At 39.3% G+C, this 23,118-nt stretch overlaps 1 protein-coding gene across 5 annotated transcripts; it reads left to right on the top strand.

Annotated features, from left to right (window-relative positions):
- The first annotated feature begins 1,930 nt into the window (after window positions 1-1,930).
- nfascb (neurofascin homolog (chicken) b) lies at window positions 1,931-22,496 on the top strand. 5 transcript variants are annotated; one of them, XM_039799470.1, is made up of 29 exons: window positions 1,931-2,012; window positions 2,262-2,512; window positions 6,270-6,426; window positions 7,273-7,405; window positions 7,495-7,600; window positions 7,701-7,891; window positions 9,155-9,277; window positions 9,442-9,660; window positions 10,513-10,624; window positions 10,786-10,973; window positions 11,047-11,178; window positions 11,256-11,399; window positions 12,752-12,863; window positions 12,976-13,139; window positions 13,230-13,377; window positions 14,324-14,448; window positions 14,533-14,634; window positions 14,745-14,942; window positions 16,064-16,134; window positions 16,240-16,462; window positions 17,829-17,944; window positions 18,695-18,905; window positions 19,032-19,154; window positions 19,496-19,669; window positions 19,790-19,921; window positions 20,007-20,076; window positions 20,945-20,956; window positions 21,196-21,231; window positions 21,347-22,496. In XM_039799470.1, exons 3-29 carry the CDS (start codon window positions 6,418-6,420, stop codon window positions 21,576-21,578), a joined length of 3,606 nt encoding a protein of 1,201 aa, XP_039655404.1. In that variant the 5' UTR covers window positions 1,931-2,012; window positions 2,262-2,512; window positions 6,270-6,417; the 3' UTR covers window positions 21,579-22,496. The 5 variants fall into 5 exon arrangements, with proteins under 5 accessions (XP_039655404.1, XP_039655407.1, XP_039655408.1 ...); XM_039799473.1 differs by lacking the exon at window positions 20,945-20,956; XM_039799474.1 differs by lacking the exon at window positions 6,270-6,426 and having other exon boundaries at window positions 1,932-2,012.
- Window positions 22,497-23,118: the final 622 nt, after the last annotated feature.

Here is a 23,118-nt window from a genome sequence, read left to right as displayed (position 1 = left end):
ACCTGTAGCTGACCGGAAAAATCTAGCGTTGCTTGTTTTAACGGAGTGGCTCCGTCTCCTTCGCTGGAGCTCATGCTAGCTGCATTTGGGCTTGGGGGTGGGTTAGCAGCAGCAACAATTGTTGTGTTAGCATGTGTTGATGTGAGGTGCTTCATAAGATTTGAGTTGCTTGAGGCAGACGTGGATAAAGTCTTTTTTCCTGGGCATAGCGTGCATGTTACATAAACATTCTTGCCTTTAATTTCAATGAGGGAGAAGTAGTGCTGGTACTTCCAGTTCAAGAACGCTACCTTTGAATTTCCCTGGATCGTCGCTATTGTCGCTGTCTTGTGTTTAGTGGTAGCCAGAGTGTGCAGTGAGACAGCGTGAGCAGGGCATCTGCCTACCCAGTCAATCATCATCGCATTTGCAACGGTGTCATCATCCCCACCCCTGTTCTCTCCAGGCAGCTGGTGTGTAGCCAAAGCCTGACACCTCGCGCTTCATTCAACCAAGTAACGCGCCACTTTACATTCTCAGTAACGATAACGATGGGAAAAGTAATTAATTAGATTAAAAATAACGCAGTCAGTAACGCCGTTATACTTAAATGCCGTTACTCCCAACACTGTGGATGGCAATGTCAGTCTGTCCACCACTGTTGTATTTTGTGTTTAATGCTAATAAGCAAACATTTTGCTAACACGCTGAACTAAGATGGTGAACATGGTAAACATTATAGCCTACCTGCTAAACATTATAGCCTACCTGCTAAACATAAGCATGTTAGCATTGTTATTGTGAGCAGGTTAGCATGCTGGCGATTACTATTTAGCTCAAAGTAAAGTAGAGTTTAACAGATCTGCTTGTGTGTCTACAGGTTTCATACGTGTGAACGAGACCAGAGTTGTATTTTTGTCTCAAGTCTATTGCCTTGTGTGTTGGGCTCCTAGCGATGCTAAAACACTGTTGTCCTAGACTAAATACTGTGCCTGAACGCATCCTGCGTAGACACAGACAGACCACTAAAGCTGCTACTGCTCTGCCAATGTGGAGCGTTCCTTGTGTGTAGACACATTGTTGGTGAAGTTTGTAGTCTTATTAATCAAATATCTTGTTGAGGGTCTACATGTGACTACATTGTTTATGCCAGTTTATGCCAATATGTGATTAGTAGTGTTCGCAGCTGAACTCACAATTACAAAGACAGCTATGTAGGTGAATTGTATTAAGTTATATACTGATCTGCAGCATGCATGAGATTTAGAGGAGGTTGAACAATCACCATTTTATAAGGGATTTTTCATGTCTGTATGAGACAACTTCCACAGGAACAAAGAAGCCAGATGCTGCACTTGCTGCTAAGCTGCAAGTTCATCAATATTTTTTGTATCATAATACATAATACAATACATAATTCTGATGTTTTGTCCACTTCCTGTTATACATGTACTGCTTGTCAAATCAATAGGATGTTGTCACCATGCTTCACTTACATATAACATTTAGTTTGATGACTTCTTGATAGATGTACAGAACGTTCAAGAAATAAGCACTTCCATGCACTTTATTAAAAAAGCTTTGTATAAGGTGCACATTTTACATTATTTACTATCTGATCATAACTATTAATGTTGCAGTTGTCAGTGTTGTTAAATGTAATATAAGCTTTAAATCATATTTCATGTGCAAACTGTGCTATTGGGTATAGCTTTAGTATTTGTTTTGAATAAATTCATATTTATGAAGACCACTCTCCTTGTCATTTAACATGTTTTGCCCCGTACTGAACACATTTAACCATCACCACGTTTTGTAAACCCAATAAATAAATCACCCTGGTGTTTTGCAAATTATGTAAGACTTATCAATGAAGGACAAGCCATCCAATCACTTGAATGTGATGGGTTAAACCCCCCCATGTGTGTGGAAGCTATGCCCTCCCTGTCCACAATAGACTGACTTTGTTCCAGACAGAAACGCTTTGTGTGAGAGAGAGTGTGCGTTCGTGCCAGCCAGAGTGAAGATACAAGGTCAGTAACCCACCCCCCATCTACCACACTGCAAATTAACAGCACATGTGAAAAAATAACAAAAAATAATTAGATCTCTTAAGCAAGCTGCAGTTGATTGTTGCTAAATGGAAGCTGAGTGACACCTAAACCTAGTCCACCAACTAGTCAGTGCATGACATGCTGCTTGTGTTTAACTCTTTTTTTCCCATCACTGTGGAGATGACGTTATATTTATGTGTGGATTTCACAATGGATTTATTATAATAGGCTCTCAGGCCCCGTTTGCCAGGCGTGTGACCCAGGCTTGGGACAGCCGTCCTGACGGGCCACATGGGCCTCTGTTATCTCGCCTGTCACCTGCTTTAAGCTGATGGAGTGACACATAACACAAAAGCCAGATGCTGCTGGGAAAGGTGAAGCTCACTGTGAAGATGAGAAGAAAGTAGGAGTCTGCTGCCACTGCAACGAGGAGAAAAGGGGACCCAGAAGCTGAGAAAACACTTAAACTACATTCAAAGGTAGGACCCCTAACTTTCACCACTTTGTACTTTGTTTAACTAATTTTGAATATTACTTTTTGGATATGAAGTACACAGTATTTTAGCACATTAAGACACATACTATAGAGTGTATCACCATCTAAAGGAGTGCTTTAGTTCTTCCAGCTGTCGTTTAAGAAGCTATCAATGGTACTCAAGGTTTTAATGATGTCATAGTCTGAGTTGAGAAGTGGGATGGGTCTACAACTGCATCAGCAGATTTGTATGAGAGTAAAAACAAGATTGTTCCGCTCTCACACCTGCCATTGAGACAGAGATGGGGACTCGAGTCTGAGACTCGGACTTGAGTCGCACTTAAAGTGATGGTTCGGAGTAATTTCACCCTAGGGTCCTTTGCACCATGACCTCGAGCCAAACACCCCCCCAGAAGCTTTTTTCACCTGGGTTTAACATTGGGAGAGTTAGCGTAGAGTAGCGTTATCAGCTGAATAGCTTAGCACAGAGGCTAATGGACCCACGTTTGTATCTCGTAAATGACCCCACTAATAATGCCCGAAATGATACCAAACTTCTACACTAGTACAAATAGGTTATGTACTCATAAAACGATGGATTGGAAAGTTTGTAACTACACCAGAAGTTTATGAACACTTGCCTGCTCTCTTCTGCTCTCTGTTGCTGCTGCTGCTGCTGCTACATGCAGTTAGACGAGTGCTTAGGGCCGTCTACAAATTACTACACCGAAAAGAGATACAACAAAAATATTTATTAATTTAATGATTAAATAAGGTAATGTCTCCAAACTTACCTCAATTATTACTTGTCTCCTGCTAGTTATACACACCACCACAAAAATAGTTAAATAAAAAAATATTTTTGTTGCATCTCTTTTCGGTGTTGTAATTTGTAGACGTCCCTAAGCATCTTCTATAACAACAACAACAGCAGAGAGCAGAAGCCAGCAGGCAAGTGTTATTTACATAAACTTCTGGTGTACATTTCTAATCCATCCATCTGTTATTTTTAGGCTACTATGTACTTTAAGTCGCACAAACCTTAACTTCAAACTTGACCTGAGACTCAACATAAAAGACTTCAGACTTGACGCGGACTCGAGCTTCGAGACTCGTCAACAACCTGTTTTCATGCAATTATTGCTTTTTAAATCTAAATGTATTCATGTATTTCTATTTTCTTTTATTGCCGCATATACGTTGGGGAAACGTATGACGAGCTGCATGTCCCCTGCCCTTTGCCATAATGTGCAACGTAACGCATGCACTATGCCTATGTATGTATGCACTCACATATCAAAAAATGCATTGATGATGGCGACACCTAGTCCTCCCAGAGTCGTGCCTTTTGCCATTAGTTTTTGTAAACAGTGGCAGTAAGCGAACAGCTACATGTTTGGCACCAAGATAAATAATGCCGGATCAACAACATCGAACTTCATCAGACATCTCAAAACGTGTCCAGATAGGTCAGTCACTTGCTAATGTGAAAGAGACATTAAATTTAGCATTTATCACAGGTAACAAGCTAACCATCGCAAAGTGTTCTGCTAATGCTGGGAACAGGCAAATTGTATCTTTATAGTTGTATCCGTATGATGTGACAGACTTAGGTTAATATTTCACAAGGTCCGAGGGCTAGAGGGATGTGTTAAGTAGCAGAAGATTAGACTATACGATGTCCTAAGTTGGAGACCCACTGTAAGTTCTGGAACAAAATTAACCTACCTCCATTAAAGCATACGTGATATTTTTCCCGTCACAACTTGAAATGTTGAAATATACAGTTATGAAATTGAAACAGAGTTCTTAATTTGTGTTTCTTCAGATTGCATTGCAGTAGACCCCATAAAGTTATCCTACAACTGATTTTGATACTGTACTGTATGGATGGTAGCTACAAGACATGCTTTGAATTCATAAGATTTAACAATAGAGTGTTATGGACTGATCAGATGGCCAGAGACTTGACTTGGACTCGTGGCAAAAGACTTGAGACTTGACTTGAACTTGCCCCTCAAAGACTTGAGACTTGACTTGGAATCGAGCTCAAAGACTTGAGACTCAACTTGGACTTCCAAAAATTACTTGTGAACATCTCTGTGTTGAGATGAATGGCATGAATTTGCATCACTTTTTATGTGGCAATGTTTCAGTGACACGCATTTGAGCACACCACATTGAGGTGGATATTTGTGGTTTTGATTGAAATGTCAAAACAGCTACTGTAGGTTTAATTGAACTTGTGTTTAGGGCTAATTGGCAAATGTTAGCATGCTATCACACTAAAGTGAGATGGTAACATCAGCACGCTAGTATTTTTTTTGTGATCATGTTAGCATGCTGATCTTAGCAATTAGCTTAAGGCACCGCTGTGTCTAAGTACAGCCTCACAGAGTCACTTGCATGTCTGTAGACTTTTAGTCTTGTTACAGGATGATCTTGGAAAAAAAGTTTTGCCGTAGTTTACTGTTATCTCACAGTGTTCAAGTTTGTGAGACAATAATGTTTTGATGGCACAGTGGTGATGACTCGAGGCCTCTTTTTGTGCTCTCCCTGACGCAGTGACGTCAAAGTGCAAATGAAAGGTGCTCCGAGTCTGAACAGGCAGCTTGTGTGCTCGAACAATCCCTTCCACATGCCATCTGCTTTTACCCGAGCCCTGGGCACACGTGCCAAAGGAGACCCGCAAGTATAGAGACCTTCTTGTCGTCACTGAGCTGGCTCTGTCTGCCTCTCTGCCTCTTCACTGTGCAATCTGGTGCATGGCACTGATCACTTCTCACTGCCAGGACTGCTTCAGTCCGATGTATAGAGGGGAAAAAAGACCATTCTGAGAGCCAAAAAGCTCAACATACCACTTCTGCTTTTGTTTTCTGTGTGAGGCAGGGCAGGTTGTGTTTCACATGTGAATAAAGGGTAGGGGATCAGGGCCAGAGGATACAGAGCTATGAGAGTCTTAATGGTTTGTCACAAGCGGTCTGACACTCTTTCCAAATATGATTGAAAAGTTGTTAAATCCCTTATGATGAGCAATATATTTATGCAAACTTTGCACATTTAAATCAGCTTTATCATCTAAATGGAAAAAAAAATTTTTTTTTTTTTTCCCCCTTTTTTTTCCTCCCCCTTTGTTTTTTTTTTAACCCCCTTTTTTGTTTTTTTAAAACCCTACACAGTCAGCAATACTGTCAGCAGATGAAAATCTTAGAAGAATCTGTCTGGCTATCATTAAACTGAATCAAATTGATATTGACAAAAATTTTAATGTTGCATATTTCCATCCTATCAGAGCTATCGCGCTGGAGTCATGTGAGTTGAGATTTGCACATGTAAAATTCATACGGGAGAAACAAACATTGCTTTCATACTGTTTGCCCAGTCCTCTGCAGTCAACAATAAAGCCCACATTTTGATGTCATCAAAACCAACAAGAATGCAAATTGTTGGTGCCTTGAGAAATAAAGATATGCCCTCAGTCCAAAGCATTTTAAATGCCTCAACTGTTGGTGTAATAAATCCAAACATGTAAGTATTTTCTTGAGAACATCAGTGTGTTTATTGTGTGAACAAACTTTGTGAATGTGTTTGATTGAGAGAGATTGTTCAGAGTCATGAGAGCCTGGCCAGAACAGTGAAGTGATGTGGGTGAGGAGTAGGTGGTGTATGGCACTCATTCATTATTCATGAGATGGGTGGGCAGAGTGTAAGTGGCAGTGACAGACAGAAACTCCATTACTGAAGTGTATCAACTCCTCTAGGGTTCTTGACCTGATATTTGAAGGACTGAGGCTTTTATTGGTATACTGCACAAACAAGAATAATTTCGGGTGAGAAAAGTCATTGGAATTATCGATGCATTGGGGAAGCTACAGAGATGGGGAGGAGAGAGCCCTGATTTGACTTTCCATGAGAGAGGTAGGTACTGACAACTTTTTGTTCTGATGATTCTAACATGACTAACATGACATGGTTCATAACATATTTACAGCAATAGTGTGATGAAAAGATTTTTGAAGAGAGTCATCTAATGAAAGATATGTTATGAGTCTTATTATATACTACAATTTACTTTTTACAGAGCCGCGCAGACATTCAGAAGGTTCATGGCAGCTTGAAACACAGTTGAATCCCCTCTTTTAGTTGTACTACTCTATGGAAAAATTATTATAATCTTAGTATTATAATCTAAATGTCAGTGGTGAGAGTTAGTAAATTTACTCAAGCATTCTACTTTAGTACAATTTTGAGATACTTGTACTTGAGTATTTTAATTTTATGTTACTTTCAATTCTACTTCTATTTCAGAGAGATTTTTTTCAGTGTTTTCTCCACATCATTTACCTTACAGCTATAGTTACTTTTCAGAATAAAAACATCGGAAAAGCCTATAAAATACAATACATTGTTATATATTGAACCAATTGTTCCCAACCTTTTTTGACCCCTTATTAATCATCTTAAGACCCCTCAGATTTATCTTGTGACCCTTTGGAGGGGGCTGACCTATAGCTTGGGAACCACTGGGAATGTTATTTTCATTTACTTAAGTAGGACATTGAATGACCATCATTTTTACATTGTGGTATCACCTTTTCCACCACTGAGATGTCTATTGCTGCATTCTACATTATTTGTGAACCATTAGTGAAAACAGTAGTAAGAAGTGTCATAATAGTAATTTGTTATGGATTTTATCTGCATGACATGAATATATTACTGTATAAGTAAATAACTGTATATACTCCTGTCATTCAATGACAGAACAGAGGAGTTGGTAAAGAAAAGAGTGGCTTGGTTCCATGCACTGTAAAGATGGGAACAGGGCTCGAACCAGCGCTGCTGCTGCTGCTGCTTTTATGGCAGAGTGTTTGGGCTTTCGACATCCCTCTGGAAAGTGAGTCAGTAACTGTACTTGCATTGCATGTTTAAAATTTGTGATATGCATTGTCTTACCATATAAGTTTCTAATGTCTCTGCCTGCAGTCAGGCAGCCTCCAACCATCATAAAGCAGTCAATGAAGGAGCATATTGTTGACCCCAAAGACACCATGGTCATAGAATGTGAAGCCAAAGGAAACCCTCATCCCATGTAAGAGCTGACATAGCACAGTGAACAGCTTTGTGAAAGAACATTTTTGTCTGCAAACCACCTCACTGTTTTTTCTGTCTTTCTTTACACTTTCATGAAGTTTCTCATGGAGGCGTAATGGCAAGTATTTCAACGTGGCACGTGACGCTCAAGCATCAATGCGCAGGCGCTCAGGGACGTTGGACATCTATGCCTGGAACAATCCTGAACAATATGAGGCAGAGTATCAGTGCATTGCATCCAATGAGTATGGATCTGCATACTCCCACAAGATCAGACTACGACTATACAGTAAGATCAGTATTTGGACTTTTAGAGAATCCACTGTTTGTTTATATCCAACACCACTGACACGCTACTGACAGGAGATGCACAGTGACCTCAGTGTGTGAAGTGACACACTGAGACATATGGAATTTAGTTTAGAATGAAATCAAATGCCACTAACAAACTAAACAGCAACATTCTTTCATATTTTCTATACAATATGTAGAGTAGTAGATCTGCAACACATAAATGTCAATTTATGTGATATGTGATTATGTTTTGCTCCATACCTACATTACTTAAATTGGACTGTGTATGAAAATTCAGCGGCATTACTCTTTACTGTATATTTAATATTATCTAAAAATGCAAGTAGAATCATACAAAAAACAGCAGCAACAAAAATACTTATACTAAGGGTGTCTATATTATGTCATATTCAAGGACTCTGATGAAGATGTAACCTTACATCCAAACGTTAGTCACTGTTATACACCTTAAGAAATCAAACCATCAAGTTAGAAGACATCTGTGTTGCACCGACAATTTTTTGCTATTTTATACTGTTGTGTCCTGCTTTGGTTGCACCGGATTGTTGTGGTCTGCAGAAGCGCAGAGAACTTTCCCTTTTTTCCTGGCTATATTCTGTATTTTTGGTATTGGTAATTCATCCCATGAAAAAAACAACAACAATGCATCAGTCTGTCCCAGTACTTTTAAACATCCCTAACCTGTCCTTAGCACTCGGCCCATTTGTTCTTCCTACCGAAGATGTAAATCTTAAAAAATGTGTCAGAAATATATACTTTAATTTTTAAAAAGGCTAAATCATTTCCTATTACCTTTTTTTTTTTTTTTTTTTAGCAAACATTACTCAAACAGGAATAAATAATGTATTTGTAGGGGACTATTTATCTGCAGATTTGCTGCTAGTGACAGCAAGACAGCAGCAGGAGAATGGTTTATTTGGGGCTGACTTAAAATAAACAGTGCTCATGTTAATCTTAATGAAGGAACATGTCTACCAGTGCAACAGTGAGGCTTATTGATTAGTTTGTAATAGTGTTTGGACAACAATGGAGCTCTATATGGCACAGACGAATAAACTAGGATTTAACTAGGATCAGTTATTTGCTTCTTTTGGAGTATCAGCAGGCCTGTCAGATATACTTATATACTCATATCTGGTAGTTTATTAGCTCAGTAATCAGTATGTTAGTAATACATCAAACAGCAAAACTAGCGTTGCTGCTCTGTAGAGACAAGTAAACCTCTGTGTTTGTGTAGGAGCTCCTGTGTGGCCGAGGGAGGTTTTGGAGCCTGTGGTGGTCAGTGCTGGCTTGCCTCTGGTCCTGTCCTGTGACCCGCCACCAGGCCCGCCAAAACCTGAAATCTACTGGATGTCCAGCTGTAAGTTACTCTCCAGAGTTACATCTTGAAACGTTTAGATCAATAAGCCTCAACAAGGAGGCACTGTAATAATCTGCTAAACAAACAATCTTTCAATAACTCTAGCTGTAAAAAAAGCATCTCCTGTGGGCTGACTTTATTTTTTACACCGTGTTTCATTCCAGGCTCGTATGCGAGACCTTTCAACTGGCCCATTCAGACAGCTTTCCCCACCATGCAGCCTGTGCGGCAGGACCGCAGGCTATCCATGGGAGTAAACGGAGATCTGTACTTCTCTAATGTCCTGTTCAACGATTCTGCTACTGATTACTGCTGTAATGCCCGCTTCCCCTACAAAAATGTCATCCAGCAGAAGATGCCCGTGGTTGTTAAAGTGCTTACAAGTGAGTATGATTGTGTGTTCACACTCACAGTGTCTAGTTTTTAGCCGTTACCCTATCGTTTTGGTTCACATCTAATTATTTTACATACATTTTCAAGTATTTACACTGGTAACCTGCATGCTGCATGGGTAAACGTCAGACATGGGCCTGACCTAAAAACATAGAAAATTACAAAATGCAGTGGATGTAAAGGAAACATATAATAGGGGTTGGATATCAGGATCTGTGGCTGGAGGATTGGCCGGGGTCTTTGGGCTGTTGTGAGTCAGGTTAAACAGTCACAAAAAATGACTCCAAGCAAAACACATTGGATGATATTTGATAAGTTAATTTTCTTATGTACACTTTGCCCAAAACACATTGTAAAATATGACCAGTGTTGTTTTCCTGTTGACATTTTTATACTGCATCTCTGATTTCTGCCAACAAAACATTCATTGGGAACAAAATAATAATTGTGTTACTATAGGTTTAGACAATAATATGGTATCACATAGGCAAGGCTAGACTAGTATTACAATATGGACAGCAGTTTACACATGTTGTCAAAATATACTTAAAACACAATCTGTTCTGTTCATCTATATTCACTTGATTTTTTCTTACCAAACTGATACACTAATAACAATAATTTCTAATGTCTTTTTCCACTAACTCCCTGTAATTTTATGATTATTAAACTGGACCATTTGGTTTTATTTCAGACTATACCCTAAAAAGACTCCTTGTTTGCTGCAACTAAACGTACTGAGTGTGTGCTCTGCTTCAGCTGTCCTGTCTTTTTTTCTGAGTTAACTTGATTCATGGTTAGGCAGGGTTTGTGACTGGGGTGTTGTGGTGTTTCCTCTGCAGCTCGTACAGTGTCCGAGGCTGCCCCCACCTGGCTGTCTCCCACAGGCTTGTCCAGCTCCATTCTCGTCCTGCAAGGGGAAGAACTGCTCCTGGAGTGTATCGCTGCAGGAGTGTGAGTGTCATCTCAAGATCACAAGATATACTGTAACTGTAGGCATTTTGTTATAGAATATTTAATGCTACTGTTTCAAAAAGTTATCTGTCTGTATGTTTTCTGTTCAGTATAATTTTGGCTTTGATTTCATGAAAGTCGCCTTATTTATCATCATCAAGGCCAACTCCTCACATAATGTGGACCAAGGATGGTGACGACCTGGTGTTGACACCGCGCATGAAAGTAAAGAACTTCAACAAGATGATTCAAATCCCAAAGGCATCTTTTGATGATGTGGGTGAATACACTTGCACTGCTACCAATAAGATTGGATACATTGAGCACACAATAACCGTCAGGGTCAAAGGTAAGAGACACTTTCAGAAATCGTTCTTACTGCACAATAGTGTTAAAACCGTTAACATACTTGTATTTGACAGCGGCTCCTTTTTGGCTGGAGAAACCCACTGATCTGGTCTTGGCCCCGGAGGAAAATGGACGCCTGGTGTGTCGTTCTGATGGGGCTCCTCGTCCCACTATCAGCTGGTTCATCAACGGGGAACCAATTGAAAGTATGTTATTTGAGATAATACCTACTAGCTGTAAAAGTAAATCTAAATAACTTTATTTGTGTTGTTTTTTTCTACAGCTGCAACACCGCAGCCTAACAGACAGGTGGCAGGAGACACACTGACTCTACGCAGTGTGACTGCTGAAAACACTGCCGTCTACCAGTGCAATGCTTCAAATCAATATGGGTACTTAATGGCCAATGCTTTTGTCAACGTGCTACGTAAGTTACCACTCTGTCGTCCAATGTTGTCCATGAAGTTTATAGTGTAAAACATTGTTTCTGATTTTGAATGGCTTGCCAAGGTGACACCAAGTTGAAAACATTTAAATAATACTCATGAGGTATATTTCAAGCATTCTTCACATTTTAGTCTATTCACAACTCAAATACTTTTTCAATGTCATGGCCCATCTAAAAGTTGCTTATACAAATGAAGTAGTAGGACAGTATGGAAATGTTTTGAAATGGAATTTTAAAATAAATGTTGGTATCCCTATACTGTATATTTATGTGATAACAGAAACCACATGTATATACAATATAAGAGCATTTAGAAATGTGGAGTACCTGGTACAAAGTTTAAAAACTACTGCTGTGAAACATCAAATGCCATGCAATCAAATACATGAAATACACAATAAAATGGCTAATCCGTGCTTCATTTCTGTAATAACATTAACTATTTATGACTAAATAGGTAAGAAAGTTAAAAACAAAACAAAAAACAGCTATTATTTATTATAAATGTAACTCTCAAAAACAGTGGGTGTGAAGTTTGATCAGATTTGAGTGACTTGTTTCTGATACAAATGTTGCTAAATTCTCATTGGTGCACTTTAACAATTATAAAGAACACAGACAAAACTAAACATACAGATCAAATTTTTCATGTAAAAAAAAACTGTGTAACTCTGGCAGAAATGAATGTGTTTATGTAGCACTTTATCATTCATAGTAAGAGGCTAATTGAGAAAATCCTTTTTTTAGGGCCTTTAGAGAAAACAGTTACCCTGTAACACTGAACTGTTTATAGTGATTGTCCTGTAAATATTAAACATGCACAATAAGATATTACTTAACATACTTCCAGAGCAGCTGGAGTGATTGGATAATTGCACTGTAGGTAAATATCTGGTTGTGGGGAAAAACAAGATGTAGATTTCCCGTTGCATTTCTTCTTTTTCTATCCACCCGCAGTCCACACAAATCACATTGAGAGGCATTTGGGAACTGTAAGAAATCAGCAATTACACTTGATGTATAGTAGACAACTCAGGTCCAGGGAAAAAGGAAATTATTTCATAACAAAACCATAATAAAATTAATCAGAAACAGTTGTATTGCCAAGCAGGTTTACATACACTTGTCTCAAGTATAAACAATACACATTCAAGAGAAATAGTATAAAATAGAAGAGTTGGCATTAGAAAATGTGTAAAGATATATCTGTTTTAAATTGGAAGAGGTGTACCATTTTGAGCAGTAGTGTCCAAAATATTGACCAGGGGGTGAGCAAATGTCCGCAGTATAAAGTACATCATTATTATTATTAACTTTCAATGTTTCTCTAGATGCAACGCCACGTATTTTTGGGCCCAGAAATGAACTCATCAAGGTGATAGAGGGCAGTCGTTGCCTCTTACACTGTCGCTACTTTGGTTCCCCGGTGCCTGAATTGCGATGGTGAGAACACGCTGTTTGACAATTTAATGCAGAGTGTTAAGACATTAGCTCACAGTGTTTGTGTGTGTGTGTGTGTGTGTGTGTGTGTGTGTTTATGGGTCTGCCCACACAGGTCCAAATATGGACAGGGGAATCTGGAAGGAAATCGTTTTAAGACCCACAGTAACGGGACCCTGGAGATCAAAAACATACGGATAGATGACCAGGGAACCTACCTTTGTATTGTCAGCAACATCGCAGGAAGAGAAGAAAGTCAAGTCAGAGTAGAGGTAAAAGGTGAGGGTAACACTGTTTCATACTAAAAATATTTAGATTTTTACTTTTTGATTGTGTGATCCATCATATGTTTTCATCCACTCTTCTCAGAGCCCACCTTAATTGTCACAAGACCACAGAGTATGAAAGTCATCCGTGGAAGTGATGTGCGCTTTGAGTGTGGTGTAAAAGCAGATGTCACTACTCCTGTCACAACCACCTGGATGAAAGATAAAAAATACGTCACTTTTGGCTGGAGGTACAGTATATCTTATGAATGAGTTCTACACAGATATACTGTACACTATACATTTACACTATTTCTTTTTTTTTTTAAAGTGGCTATATGTAACTTTCAGTTTGGGTTGATTCTATCGGCCGCTTTGGACAAAAGCGGTAGTGTTTTAAACACTTTACGCTGTATTACTGAGTTAGTGTTACCAGGAGGTCATATAGTTGTGAAGAATGTTTTGCTCAGACAGAAAATCATTCATTTACAATAAGATAATAAGTCAGAGATGCATCGTTGCATTTCAATTATTGCATAAGGTAACTTAGCCTACTTTCGATGTATCGTGGGCTAAACAGTGTATCACTATCACTTTGTCACCAGCTAAAGCATTAAGAGTTTGTTGTAGCAACCAATGTAATAATAACTTAGATTTATATAGTGCATTTCATGAAACCCAAGAACGCTTTACACATTTAGTCGGGACTCTTGGCGTCACTTTTTGATGCTCTGGGTCGGGAAGTACATTTAAAGATTGTCTGTCACTTTCCCTGTTAGCTTTTATTTGTTCTTCGTTTAATATCCTTTTTTTCTGTGATGGCTCAGCCATAAAAAACTTCTAAAACAAAAATCTCCTGCTACTCTTTACCTGGCTGGATACAACAACACAGGCTTTGCCAGTGTTACACCGAAATCTGTGACCCGTCAGAATTTGTGCTCTGTAGCGCCGTCTATCTGCTGCTAATCATTTTGTTACTTTGCGGGAAAAATCAGACTTAGGCAAAGGTGTTAATAAAAGCTATATAAAAATAGTGTTCTTTTCACTGTTAGTCTTGTTTGCTGTCATTTATGATCATCAAATTAAAAATTTCACAGCTTCAGAAACATTTAAAAGTTACATATAGTTATTTTTAACGTTTTTGTTTAGCATGAACCACACTTTGATCACATTAGTTTTACTCACTTTTATCATCAGAATCTCTCTGGATGAATCAAATCTGGTTATCACTAATGTAAACAGCGGCGATGAGGGCAATTATACCTGTGTCATCAAGAGTGAACTGGACCAGAAATCTGCCTCAGCACGCCTAATGGTGATGGGTATGACACATTTAAAATAAATGACATTTCATCAACCATGGAACATGTTTGGCTTTTTAATTGCTCATGTATGTCTGTGTGTAGATCGTCCAGATCCTCCCACTAAGTTGGAGTTGTCAGATCCATATGAACGCAGTGTAAGACTCAGTTGGGTCCCTGGAGACAGCAACCACAATCCTATAACAGGTAAGAGCAGTAAATTAAAGAAACACCCAGAAATAACATTTATTATTTTTAGGTAATTCTTGATGTATTTACATTTTGGCTATATTTCTCCATTTATTGCTCTGTTACAGAGTACATAGTGCAGTATGATGATGATGACTGGTTGCCTGGGAAGTGGCGAAACCTCTCAAGCTACCCAGGGGACCTCAACTCTGTCATTCTGCACCTTACACCCTTTACCTACTATGAGTTTCGGGTTATCGCTGTCAATGCAATCGGAATGAGTCGCCCTAGTCGCCCATCTACGCGCTTCCAGAGCAGCGGTGCACGTGGGTTTGATACTCCTGAAATACATACTGAGACTGATTTTACGCTGGCCATTTGTGTAGCACATTTTTAAAGGTCCCATGGCATGAAAATTTCACTTTACAAGTTTTTTTAACATTAATATGCGTTCCCCCAGCCTGCCTATAGTCCCCCAGGGGCTAGAAATGGCGATAGGTGTAAACCAAGCCCTGGTTATCCTGCTCTGCCTCAGATGGGCCGATCTGGAATCTTGCTCCTTATGAGGTCATAAGGAGCAAGGTTACCTCCCCTTTCTCTGCTTTGCCCACCCAGAGAATTTGGCCCACCCATGAGAGAGAGACATCGTGGCTTTCATCCTTTCTCCTCCTCAATAGTTACAGACACAGAAATGGCACATACTAAGGAAAGTTCATTGTGGGACTGGCTCTAGTGGCTGTAATTCTGCACCAAGGCTGAATTTCGGGACTTCAGATACAGTATAAGGGGACCACTAAGGTTTATATAAAAGCATCCAAAGAGCACCATGTCATGGGACCTTTAAGGAACGATTCAACATTTTGTGAAATACGCTACTTTGTTTCCCTGTCTAGTTTAGATGAAAAGAACGATACCACTCTCATGTCTGTTCACTAACTATGAAGCAATCAGCCAGGAGACAGTTAGCTTAGCTTAGCATAATGAATGGAAGCAGCTAGCCTGGCTCCAGTTTGTATGCTTAGGTATGCTAACTTCTCCTGGCTGTAGCTTCATATTTAACTGTTAAACTATGTTGAGAGTGATATCAAAACTTCCTAAGGCAGCACGGCAGCTCAGTGGTTAGCAATGCTGCCTCACAGCAAGTGGGCACTGTAGAGTTCGATCTCCGGTCCAGGCAGGGCCTTTCTGTTTTGCGATTGCATGTTCTTCCCATGTTTGCGTGGGTCTCATCCAGCTGCTCTGGTTTCCTCTGACCAAGACATGCATTCTAGGTTACTAGAACTACAGTTGAAAATTAGCCAGCTGGCTAACACATTTACAGAAATGTTGAATAATGTGCATTGTCTTTTATATTTAAATAAATCTAACTCTTGGGCGAGAAAGCGAATAAACAGATTTCCTGAAATGCTGAAGTATTCCTTTACACTGAATTGATTTTCCATCACAGCCCCAGATGTCATCCCAAAGAACGTAAAGGGTGTAGGTACATGGCGGAATAACATGGAGATCAGCTGGGAGGTAATGAACCCAATAAAAACTGGAACACTTTCATATTTACCTTGACCGTTATGTACAACATATATTTTCATTCAAACTAAATCCAATCATGCTGGTCGCTTTCAGCCTCTGACCTACAGAGAGTGGAATGGGCCCCACCTTAAGTATCTGGTGTGGTGGAGAAGGAGAGAATCCAGAGAGGAGTGGAAGAATGCAACCACTAAATGGGCGAGATACTACATCTACGATGCAGATACCTTTACTCCATATGACATCAAAGTCCAGGCTGTCAACGACTTTGGGCTGGGTCCAGAGTCTCCTGTTATCATTGGTTACTCTGGGGAAGACCGTACGTACCTAAATCCTCTACATTATAATATAGAGAGTAGGTAGAGTAAAAAAAAGGATAATGTAATGTGTCTCATGCATTTAGCATTTGCCACAATGTTTTCGTTAATTTCCATTTTGACAGGCAATCTTTTAGTTACATCATCTCACTGTGCGTTTTTCTGCAGTTCAATGGCACTCATCTTTTTTAATCTGGAAACATGGTCTGTGTCTCCAAAGACAAAAGCATGACATCTTATTTTCTGATGCAATTATTTGATTTGTATTGTCTAATTGTTTTTATGTCTCCTTTTCCTATTGCCCTGTTAATGTTTATATTTTCATATTAAGGTAAACATTTTCTTAAAGGATGACCTGTTTATCCACAACAAGTCCTCCAAATCATATGACGATATATTGTAGGTCCTTTATTTCTACCCTCTAATACGACCCATACTGTAGGAGCGTTTAAGCACCTCCTGGCGGTGGAAGGAAATACGACCCACAGGAGAGTTTTCCGTCCTCATATCTTAATGTAACAGTCATGGTTTAAAACACTTCGTTAACGTTGTAAAACGGTCACAGTTTGGTAAGGGTTAGGCAACAAAACTACGTAGTTAAGTTTAGAAACAAATCATGGTTTGGGTTCAAATCAGTTCAGTTCACTTGCTGTTACAAGGTCTGGTGACCGCAAAGGCAAAAGCATATTATTCACGTATTTTTCATACTCATCAAACCATTAAATGACCAGTTTTGACATCATGTATGCATGCTGTGTTTCTCCACTATTTTATTCAGGTTTTTCCATTCATTTGTTACCTTTCTGTGTGACATATTTCTGTCATTTGTTAGAGTAGAGTCTATTATGTTTTCAGTTGTGAAACAATGGTTTTGTGGTTCATATCCTATGAACTTGACCCCTGTGAGTTGATTCTGAAAGCAGTGGTGAGATCTCAGAGAAGAAAGCGACACAAAGTAGGGTTCAGTTCACAATATTCTAAAGGTTTAATAAGACACACAAGGATATACATATTTTCTAACAATCACTACATTCATTTAGATGACATGTAGTAAGATACAAATGAGTCAGGATGGGCAGGAAGGATTGTCCCAAACACACAAAATGGTTAACAGTGTTGCAATTTAGGATAAGATAAACGGATAACAACGACTTTCTTCAGAGTTCTCACAGAATGGAATGCGGAATGTCACAGTTCTACTGTAACCTAAATCTTAATCAACAGATAAATACAACCCCTTACTGTTCTGAACATAACTCTTGGTTGTTTTTTTTGTGTATTCTGTTACTCAGGACCAAGTTGTCCTTCTCATGAACTCTCTTTGTGTTCACTGATAAGCAAAGAAAAGGGTATCTCTGTTTTCCTCAGGTCCCTTAACTGCACCCCTGAACCTGAGAGTGTCCGATATCGAGAGCACACAGGTGACTTTGCACTGGGACTCTGTTACACGTGGCTCTATGATGGGAGCACTGAAAGAATACAAGGTGTGTCTCTTGTGAATTTAATATACGCTCCCTACTATTTGGCCTCGTTATTAGTATGTTAAAATATTGGCCATTAGTTGTGTAGCATTTGACTATTTATTTGAAAGCTATCACTTGCAATATTGCGTGATATTTTAATATTAGACTATTTACTTCATACAGTATTACCTTAAAGCTGCAGTGGGTAGAAAGCAAAACAAACGACAGGATTTAGAGCAGACTGAGACCTCCACCTGCAGCTCTCCCTTTCCCCTCTCTGTTGCACGGGCATATGCATTTGCAAAACAGCCAATAAGATCGCTGTCTCTCTCTGAAATGACCTGTGATTGGACAAATTCTCCCGTCACAGGCTAGATTTTCTAAAGCCTGAAAACAGAGTCAAGAGCAGATGCAGGAGTCTAGTTTTCTCTCAGATCACTTCAATTACAATATGCTAAAAGATTAGTATGGAATTAGTCAAGAACCAATCACCTACTACAATCATTTATCTTTGATTGTTTCACCATACTACATTAGACATTAAATAAATACAATTTATAATTTGTTTTTCTTTAAGGTTAGGAAGATGTTTTCAGCTGGACTGGTTATCTGTCTGCCTCCCCTAATTTTGAAGAGCCCATCAAATCTTTTATAAAATGCTTCCTCTTTCTTTTTTTCTATGTTAATTTGTGCAAGCACTCAACCTTTTCTTGAAAAATAGTTTCCAAAAATAATAACACGGTGCTGGGTGTGTTGCTTCTCATCTCTCAGGCCTACTACTGGAGGGACAGCAGCCAGCTCAGGTGGCTGAGGGTCAACAGAGGGATGAAATCAAAATCCTTTCCAGACAATGATCCAGAGCCCTCTGGGGTACTCACTGGGCTCATCCCCTATAGCAACTACAAGATGTATATAGTGGTGGCAAACAATCGATATGAAGGGCCACCCAGTAATAATATACACTTCTCAACGCCTGAAGGAGGTAAAAAATATATAAGGAACAAGAGAACATTTGTGTCTTCTACCAAGCACAATCAAATCACAAATTAGCCTAATGTTTGTTTCCAAAGCTTATGTGAGTTATTTCCTGCTGTGTTTTTGTCTGTAGTGCCATCTGCTCCAAGATCCTTCAGGATCCAACAGCGACATCTGGACAGTATTTATGTCGACTGGGACCTGCCAGCAGAACCCAACGGTATCATTACTGGATATTCCCTCAAGTACCAGACAGGTACCCCAACCCAACATCTGAAACCTCCCTGAAATACATCATAATATATTATTCTGCAGTGCCTCTTGGAGATACAACTACTCTTTAATAACTGAAAGGAATTTCACTAAATCTGACAAAAATGTCCACACGACACTTAAAACCACATCTCGGTAGCACATAATAGCACACTTAAATATGTGCTCAAAGACCAAAATACCACTGAAGTATGTTATCACAAGGGTAATGAACACTCGTGTAGACATTCTCTGGGCAGGTAAGCTACTTACCAGCTCAGTTGTGTGCACTCTACCGGCATCAAGAGTCCTCCTAACACAAAGGAACTTCCACTTTCCCCACAGTGAATGCCACCAGGGGTGAGGAGCTGCGGATAGAAGAGTTCACTCCAAATATAACAAGTTTCTCACTCCGGCGATACGACCGCTACACTCGATACAGATTCTACGTGGCGGCAAGAACTCGGATAGGGATAGGGGAATGGCATACGGAGGAGTCTCCCCACTACACCACTGAAAGTAATTTACTACTTCCCCCCATGCATCAACACATTTGGTGGTCGACTAAATAAAGACTTTGAAGGGCTGAGTGGATGGTGATTTGTTGATATGAGTACTTACTTGTGCGTTGTTTTTCAGCGTATGCTCAGGACCAGGTGGACATCTCCACTCAGGGCTGGTTTATCGGGATTATGTGTGCTGTGGCTCTCATCGTGCTCATCCTACTCATAGTCTGCTTCATCAAAAGGAGCCGAGGGGGGAAATACCCAGGTACAGTGGTGATTCCTCGTACTCTGTGATGTCCAATAGCACCACGTTGTAGCTCTTATTACAGTGAAGCTTGTTCTAATTTCAGTTCGGGAAAAAAAAGACATTTCATTGGAGCCAGTGGATGACAAAGATCAGGAGGGAACTTTTGACTACAGGTAAGCATTAAAGTGGACAGCTGGTGGAAAATAAACATTAATGGCATGGTAATAATACTGAATAGATAATTTCCCATAACACTGTACAGCACTATCATTATTGATAATTATAACTGTAACTATAGCTGTGTATTTACATCCATTTGCTCTGTAGCTGTGCATTCACTTTCTGTTCAAAGGCTTGCCTTTGGGGAAAAACAAGCTTGGTCTCTGTAAATTATGGTCTACTGTGGTCTAGACCGGCTCTATCAGAAAAGTGTCCTGAGATAACTTGTATGATTTGACACTATAATAAAAATGTAATTGTTTGGTGAATTAAAGCTGCCCTGTTGAGTTATCTTTTAAACAGCTAGCATTCAGTGTTACTTACCACAATGTGCTTAGTGTATTCTTAAGGCCTGAGAAACATGTTAAGTCTATTTCCTTACTTTATCTATTAAATCATGCGTTGTTTAGATCCATGTTTGCTAGATGGCAGTCTTCTTCACTGCTTTTTCTGACGCATTACTATGTGTGCGTATTACCACCGCCAACTGTCGATCAGTGGAATAGCAGGACACCGGAGGCAGGGAAGTTTATCACGTAATGTCACATGCCCGTATGTGCACAATACAAACAAAATGGGGACCCACTCATAAAAAACATAAATAACAAAATAACACTATTAGTGGTCAAAAACTCCACAGGGTGCCTTTAATTTGATAAAATCTTAGCACGATGCTGCACAGGTACAAATCAAATCTGGTTACAGTATTTATGGCCTCAACTCATGCTTATATTATTTTCTGTTTCTTCTATTTACTCTACCTTTTCTATCTAAACTTTTATTCCCCCCAAACCCTATTCTTTTCCCATTGAAACACTCAAGATCTCTTGAAAGGTATGAAAAGACAATATATTGACATTTGAACAGTACAACCCTGCATGGATTGTTATTTAATGATTTGTTTACAGTATGTAACAGACAAGCATTTGGAGCTATAAATAGTATATCCATAACAGAATACTGGGACTGTTACAAGCATCTTTTTTTTTGACTGAATGATCAATGAATTGGGGTAAAATCATCTATCCTGTCATACTTATGATGATCTCATTTAAACACTCTTCATATTTTAGGATAGCACGTGTCTCCACTCTGCCTTACCCCCGGCGGTACGTATATTTACATTTAAATGATACATCAGGTAGAGTTTTATCATTCACACTTTCTTTCTTCTAGTGTTGACATAATGCACCAATTTCTTTTTTGTGTTGCACTATTTTGTAGAGAGGAGGAAAGAGGGCTTCAAAGAGGCCAGCCGTCTATGGAGGCAATGATAAAGCGATCAGACAGTGACGACAGTCTGGTGGACTATGGCGAAGGAGGCGAGATACCATTCAACGAGGACGGCTCATTCATCGGCCAGTACACAGGAACCAGGAGAGATGTCAGGGAGTTGGACTTTGGTGGAAGTCTGGAGCTGCACTCTCCAATGAATACCATCTACTCCCTGGCGTAAAAATCTAAAGTCAAACTGACTTCTTATTTATTATGTGACTTTACCATGCTTGTATCCTCCATCTTCAAATAAGAACACATGGTGCTTGTGGTTTGTCTGCAGGAGGGAACAGCTGGAGCCTGGGGTGCTGTTAACCTCTGTGCCCTTGCAGACAAAGCATCAGTCATGTATTTAAAGAAGAACATGTTGGAAGAGTTGGGACAATACTAGAGCTGAGAATCCTAAGCAGGCTTTACCTTTAGTGTTTCATGTCCTGTAAATGAAAATGCTGCATGATTGTGCGCATGCATGCGCATGAGTACATGTTCAGTTATCCTGCCAATGCAGAGACACAGGCTGTGGAGGAGACAGAAGTGGATCAGTTTATCATGTTGATAAAAGCAGTTTCAAGGACCAACTTAACTACTCTTATTATATATTTTTCTTTCAGCTAATTTCAATAATGAGAGGTCTTATTTTTGTGTGTTGGCTGTTTGAAATAATGGCAGCATACCATACTTTATGATCAAGGGAGCTACAAGGTACTTTAATGAACTTGCATACTCTTTGTTTTATACACTAGTGTTTATGGTGCAATGTGAGAGTATACAAGTCTTGATGGTGATAGGTGAAGGATAATACAATATCTCCAGGGACTAATGGTTCATATGCATGGTTCAGTTAGAGAATTATGCTCTGCTGGGGTGCAAGGTCACACCATTTGGGGAATCATCAAGCAGCCATAAACCAGCTCTAAAATCAGAAGTTGCTCATGTTTCTCTATGAACTTGCCTTAACTGTCTCCCAATTTCACTCACTATGGAGATGGATAGAAATCATTAATCTTAATCTAACCGTTTTAGTTTATTTGACCCCTAACATCATCTGTGTATTATCACAGTTATTTCTAAATGTAAATAAAGTGGAAATATGTATTTCTAGCATGTTTGATATGACTCTCAGTGTTAAATTCAAGTGCTCTGTTTCCTGGATTTAAAACAGTGGCTTATTTTTCTTTGACTATACTTCTTAGAATTAGTTTTGAACTGTGTTTAAGCCATCAGGACATTGTAATCAATGTGTTTGTATAATAGAATTGTGTACCTAATTTACATATATTGTTTTTTTTTGCAGAGCGTTAGATCAGAAGATCAATACAATTCTCATATCTGTACGCTACTTATAAAGCTTTCACCAGCAGCCGGCTAACTTAGCTTAGCAGAAAGACTGGAAACAGGGGAAAACAGCTAGCCTGGCTCTGTCCAAAGTTAACAGAAACCACCTAAAGCAAATTAACACATTATATTTATTTAGTTTAATCCATACAAAAACTGAAGTGTAATAAGGACTGTTTTGCAGGGGGTTACATGCTCCGGACTATTTCTTGGCCAAGACCAGTAACTTCCTGGAATCTTCGCTTTACAGTCTTTGTGCTAAGCTAAGTTAGCTGCCGGCAACTTCACATTTACCATACAGATGTGAGTGGTATCGATCTTCTCATCTAACTCTCATTCTTGCGAGGAAGAAAATAAGCGCATCACCCCAAATGTTCCTTTTATTG

The sequence above is a fragment of the Perca fluviatilis genome, chromosome 5, assembly GCF_010015445.1.
Source record: "Perca fluviatilis chromosome 5, GENO_Pfluv_1.0, whole genome shotgun sequence".
In the NCBI taxonomy this organism is placed as follows: Eukaryota; Metazoa; Chordata; class Actinopteri; order Perciformes; family Percidae; genus Perca; species Perca fluviatilis.
The sequence above is the reverse complement of the archived record's forward strand: the minus strand, read 5'-3'. Positions and strand labels throughout refer to the sequence as shown.